We start from the raw sequence: 6,387 nt of genomic DNA, 5'->3' as shown, positions 1-6,387 counted from the left end.
TTTGATGTAGTCCCATTCATTTATTTTTTCTTTTGTTTCTCTTGCCCTAGGAGATGTATAGGTGAAAATTCCACTATGTGAGATGCCTGGGACTTTACTGCCTATGTTTTCTTTCAGGATTTTTATGGACCTATCTCTTTTTAAAGCTCCACTGAGAAATGAACACAAAGAGAAGCCCAAAGACTAGCACACAGGGTCTTTGTTGTCCTGTTTAAACCACTTCCATGCACGTGCAGCCAGGAGCACCAAAAGCAGGACTTAGTGAGGACACTAAGGCTGGACCATGCATTCAAGGCCTGGGAGAGAAGTCAGGTTTGGGGTCGGCCTGTTCACTGTGCAATCCTTCTCAGTCTCTTCTGATGGCTTGTCATTTTCAACCCAACTTCTAAATGTTATCTTTTCTCAGGGAATAGCCCTGCACCGGCTTCTGACTTTACTCTCTCTAGGTGATCCTGTCTAGGCTCATGGCTTTACACAGTATCTGTTTCCAGTTGTCTCGATAATTCTGTTTCTTCAGCTTACTTTGATAACAAATAGACTTCAGACCCTTAACATGCACAAATAGGAGCTCTTGACACTCACACCTCCCTCCAACTTTTTTTCTCCCTTCTCCGCATCTGCCACACCCATTCCTCGTATTGTCTGTGACCATACGTAACACCTCCATGTTCAAGAATTGCAAGGAAATACTCTCATAGTGATCATTCATTTATTAAGTTTGTTCACTGACTGCCCTCAATCCATCAGCAAGTGGTGCCTCTCCTCTTTCCAAAATAACATGTGAACCCATGCACTACTCTCCAAATTTGTGCTGCCAGTCTGGGCCAAGCCACTGCCATTTCTCAGCTGGACTACTGAAAGAGGGTCCAAATTGGTCTCCATACTTTCCTTTGTGTCCTTCCCACTTGTAATATGATCCACAGAGAGCAGCCAGAGAAAAATTATCTGATATAATTAGATCACGGCACTCCCTTGATTCCATTGTCTCTCTGGCTCCTCAGAGCACTTTGGGTGAAAAAAAAAACAAACCCAGAAAACAACAACAACAAAAAGCCCAACAACACCAAAAAACCTCTTCATCATGGCTCCTTCCCACCACTACCCCTTCCTCTGTTCCCTCCATCCCCTCCTTCACTGGGCTCCGGCCATACTGGCATCCTTTCTGCCTCTCTGGTGCCCCTCTATGCTGCCACAGAGCCAAGGGAATTGCAGTTGTCCCTGCTGGGCAGGCATTCCCCTGGTTCCTAGCAGAACTGGCCACTTGTCATTGTCTTCACAAAGGCCATCCCTGAAGTTTGACACTTCTCTTGGGTTCTAGGTAATATGTACGAAATAATCTTGTTTATTTCTCTAAAGGCATTTGTAGGAACCTTTAAGTACTTCTACACTTTCTGACGTGTTTATTGTCTGTCTTCCCCACCAGACAATAAGCTTCCTGAGTGCAAAGACTCTCTGACTAGGAGAATGTCTTGTACACTGTAGGTCCTCCATAAATACTTGTGGAATCACTGAGTGAATGGAATGAATAACATTTCCTCCTGCAAGAAATGAACCTCTCCCTCCACTGAAGCTCCACAGGGCTTTTCATTTTGTGCCTCTGTCACAGTGCCTGCTAGTCAGAACACTTTTGACTGCAGATAGCAGAAACTGACCAGGAATTAACAACAACAAAAAGGGGAGGGAGGGAGAGCCCCATGGAGACCTCTGTGAGGAAGGACTTGGAGAGCAATCCCTTAGCTGCTCTCCTGGTCACTTTAGCAGCCTTATTCCTGTTGCTGGAGGTTCAGGGGCCTAGAGATTGTCTTCAGGATTGACAGGTTTGGGGATTTGCTGGCCACAGCACGACTTCCCTGAACTTCTTCCTCCTGCTGTTTCACTGATCTCCATTGGCTCTCTGGGCTGTAAGTCAAAGGCAGGGAAGGAGATCTTGTGGAGTCCTGGCCCTTGAATTGGCCCCCCTTGTCATTTCATTCCCCTAACAATGGGCTGAGAAGTTCTTATCATCCCCACATCCCCTTAACCTCCAGCAATCATGACTTACCCCTTAGCCTATGCCTCTTCCAGTCCCTCCTTGGATGGCCACCTGGAACAGCGAGGCACAGCTCATCTGCCCCCACCCCCACTACAAGTAACCCAGACCTGCCCTCCCCCAGAGATGGCTCCTAACAGCAGTGACAGTGATCACTTTGGTCAGGCACCAGCCATACAGCAGCCTTTTCCTAATTCTCTGTCCTTTTCCTTTGCTGAAACTAACCCTGTCTAGGGACAGAGGGCTGGACTTTGCAAGCTGGTGTGGTACTTGTCTGTGTGTTTGCTTCTCAGCCATCTTGGGGTGCTTTCCAGCCAGCAATGGGAAAGTTCTTACTGCCTCACACCCCACAGCGACTCAGTCAGTTCCACAATTTGGGTTGCTCTATCATGTACAACTGCTCAGGTCCAGCCAATGCTGCCTTCACAGAAAAAAAAAGCTTTTTTTTACTCAAAGAAGGTGCATGGGCAGGAGCCAGGAGGAAGAGAATATGTGCTGGGCAGATGAAGTTCCTTAGCCACTGTGGTCCATTCACATAGCATCTACAGCCCTCTGCTGGCATTTCTGTTATTTGTATGGGTAGTCTGAGCTTTAGGGGAGTGCGATGTCCTGAGGGAAGGCACTATGGTTTGATAATTTTTTTTTTATTTTTTTATCTGACCTCCCTGCCACAGTTTAGTGCCTGGCTCACGGTAAGCCTGAAACCCCTATTTATGGAAGGAAAGGAGGAACAAAGGCAAGGGTTGTTCTGAATCTTCACAGGAACTGGTCATATCCCACTGTCTTCTTTTTGTTCTATCATCTCTCTGTCAGTTGTGTGTGGGGGGGGCACCCGTGCATTTATGGGTGTACTGATGGTTACTCCCCGTTTTATCGAGGTATAGTTGACATATAACATTGTATAATTTTAAGGTGTGCAAGATAATGATTTGATACATGTATATATTGTGAAATGACTACCAGAATCAGTTTAGTTAACATCCATCACCTCACATATTTTTCCCCTTGTGATGTGACACATTTTCCCCCTTGTGATGAGAACTTTTAAGATCTCCTCTCTTAGCTACTTTCTGCATTGATGTTCAATTTGTACCCTTTCTAAAGAAGTGATCATACCAATTTCCTCATTGAACATGCTGAGTGGTGCCCACTGGCTTGGATATGGAGTCCAAGCACTGCACCTTGCTTTTCAGGGGCCCACACCTTCCAACCCCATCTCCTGCCATAGACTCTTGGAGACCATGAACTCTGTGCACTCCAGATTTTAGGCATGACTGGAAGTGACCATGCATGTGCTAACATGCCACAGGGCCTTGGACACAGACTGATCCCTCTGTCTGGAATGCCTTCCCTCTTGCCTCAACATGGTGAACTGCTACTCATCTTTCAGAGCTCACCTTCGGGGTTTCATCTTCTGTGCAGAGCCTCACTTGATTCCTGCCAGGAAGAATTAGTAGCTGGGTCCTCCTTTCCAGGGGAAGTGGGACTCTAGTCTCTGTTACAGTCTAATGGTTGCTCACTTGTCTATCCTCTCACAACACACACTGCTCACCTTTTCTTTCCCCACCCACAGCTACAACACAGCAACTCTCACTGCTCGCTTATGACATTGCTTGTCCCTTAGTCCCCACGCCAAGTACTTGATAAGGCTTTCATAAATACTAGTTGGTGAACTGGGACCAGGCACCTCATTCTAGAGAGATTTCAGGTTTTGGTTCTGTTTTGAACATGGATGTGCATTCCTTTGTTCATGTTGGGAACCTCAGTACCTGCAAACAAGTGCCTGGCTCTGGACCAGCCATGTCCCCAGCCCTTGGCTGGGCTTTCCTCAGGGTGTCATTGAAGACAGCACTGTGGACAGGCTGCTCTTGATTCCTCTACTTCCAGGCTGCATTTATTGAAGCTGGGTGAGTGGGAGGAGTTGGAGGGTTGAAGAACACCAGGTCCTTAGTTCTCCCAAAGTCTGGAGCTAGGACAGGGCTTCCAGACCAGCCTGCGTGCTCTCAAGGACAAGCTCAAAACCAGCCTGTGTCTTCATGTCTCCCATCCCTATGTATCCCCTAAGGACCCGCATGGAACCCACTCCATAAATATTTGTGGCATGGCACGATGAATAAATGACTGCGTGTTCTTGTGTTCTCTATTCCCTCTTTTGGAAGTGTTGCAGAAGAGGGAAAGAGGTGGTAAAAGCGGAGGGATCTTTGAGAAAATGGTCAGCAGGCGGCAGAAGGAGCTTGCCCCTCTTGCCCCAGCTGCCACTCAAAAAAAGAGTTGTTCCCCTGGAGGCAGTGATGTTGGAGAGAGTGTGTGTGTTGAGGTGGGAAGAACCCCTGAATGTGAGAAAAATAGTTTGCTTGGCTTTGTTTAGGCCAGGCAACTGTACTCACAATGCCACCCACCCCGTCTTACAACGTACTTGATTCAATCACTTAAATGTTCTATAGGGAGAGGAGGGGTAAAACAAAACTCCCTAAGTCTAACCTGTATTCCCTCAGTTCACAGTGGAGCCTTTTCCCTGGTTCCTCTATAAATATCTAGGCGACCTGAGAGGCTGAAGACACACTCACGTCACCCCCAGCCCAAGCTTCCCGGTCCCGCCCCCTCCCAGCGCCCCGCAGCAGCCCCGCAGCAGCCACAGGGGGAACCAAAGAGACAGAAGCCTTCCCAGCTGCCCGGACCACAGGCGCCAACACCTCCTGCCCCCCACCACACGCCCCCGCCAGCCAGCCCGCCAGCCCGCGCCCCGCACGCTAGTCCACGGCTGAGCGGTGGAGGCAGCAGCAAATTGCAGGCTGCAGTGACTCGCAGACGCGCGCTCCTGGCAGTGCACGCCATCCCAGGTGACTTGGTATCGCCAGATCTTCTGGCTCCGAGTCCCCCGCCCCAGCTGTCGCTTGTGCCCCGGCCCAGGTCCCGGCGCCCACCTGCCCTCCTGCCCTCTCCTGCCTCTCTGAACCCCAGCTTGAGGGAAGGGAGGTCGCAGTAGCGGCCCAGCAGCACCGGCGACCGTGGCGACAGCTGCGGCAGTGGCGGCGGCGGTGGCGGCAGCGGCTGCAGCGGCGGCGGAGGCTGCCGCGGCGACCGTGGCAGAGGCGGTGGCGGAGGCCTCGGTGGCGGAGGCGGAAGCAGAGGCGGAGACTGAGGTGGAGGCCGAAGCCTCAGTAGAGGAGGCAGTGGCAGAGGCCATCCTGGGGGAGGCGGCAGCCGCCCTGGCCGGGGAGGAGGCGGAGGCCGCTCTGGCGGCAGCAGCCGTGGCGGTGACAGAGTCCAGCCCGGCCGAAGCCTCTGCAGCAGCAGAGGCTGCGGCGCCCCCCTTGGAGGAGGAGGATGGGGATGAGCGTGCGGATGCGGAGGTGTCAGAGGAGGCGGCGGCTGCGGCTATCACCGCAGACGCAGAGAGGGGCGGGAGTTTCGAGGAGAACCCGGACTTTCCCATGGCCTCACTGTACGTGGGAGACCTGCACCCTGAGGTGACAGAGGCAATGCTGTATGAGAAGTTCAGCCCGGCAGGGCCTATCCTCTCTATCCGAATTTGCAGAGACAAGATCACCCGCCGCTCCTTGGGCTACGCATATGTCAACTACCAGCAACCAGTGGACGCCAAGCGGGCCCTGGAGACCCTGAACTTTGATGTCATCAAGGGCAGGCCAGTACGCATCATGTGGTCCCAGCGGGATCCCTCGCTGCGCAAGAGCGGGGTGGGCAACGTCTTCATCAAGAACCTGGGCAAGACCATCGACAACAAGGCACTGTACAACATCTTCTCGGCGTTCGGCAACATTCTCTCTTGCAAAGTGGCCTGCGACGAAAAGGGGCCCAAGGGTTATGGTTTCGTGCACTTCCAGAAGCAGGAGTCCGCCGAGCGGGCCATTGATGCGATGAATGGCATGTTCCTGAACTACCGCAAAATTTTCGTTGGGAGATTCAAATCTCATAAAGAACGAGAGGCTGAAAGAGGAGCTTGGGCCAGGCAGTCCACCAGTGCTAACACCAAGGATTTCGAGGAAGACACCGACGAGGAGGCCACCTTCCGATGAAGACACCCCAGGAGCGAGCCAGCCAGCAGAGCCAAACCTTGGCTCCCACCCGGTTTACAAACCTTCCTCTGCTCCCCGCTAACCCACCAGCAGTGTATTGTATTGGGAGTGCAGCTCTTGCTCTCCCTCTCTCGCTCTCTCTCCCCCACCCTCCTGCTCCCTCCCCTCTCACCCTCTCTAGTCTCCATTCTATCCTTTGCTTCCCTCCACCCCAAGGGCATTGTGAATATTCTTGCTAATCTGTGCCACTTAATAAAGTAGAGGCTGTCTCTTCCCCTCCTGGTTTGGTTTAAAAAGCACTTTCTCTCTTTGTTTACTGTA

General features: G+C 51.6%; 1 protein-coding gene across 1 annotated transcript; it reads left to right on the top strand.

Moving 5' to 3' along the window:
- The first annotated feature begins 5,420 nt into the window (after positions 1 to 5,420).
- On the top strand, positions 5,421 to 6,068 carry LOC148090498 (polyadenylate-binding protein 1-like 2). The gene has a single exon (XM_087813613.1). It carries the CDS (start codon positions 5,464 to 5,466, stop codon positions 6,064 to 6,066), a length of 603 nt encoding a protein of 200 aa, XP_087669739.1. The 5' UTR covers positions 5,421 to 5,463; the 3' UTR covers positions 6,067 to 6,068.
- Positions 6,069 to 6,387: the final 319 nt, after the last annotated feature.

This window comes from Miniopterus natalensis, chromosome X (assembly GCF_054644295.1).
Source record: "Miniopterus natalensis isolate mMinNat1 chromosome X, mMinNat1.hap1, whole genome shotgun sequence".
NCBI lineage: Eukaryota > Metazoa > Chordata > Mammalia > Chiroptera > Miniopteridae > Miniopterus > Miniopterus natalensis.
This window is presented reverse-complemented; position numbering and strand designations above follow the sequence as displayed.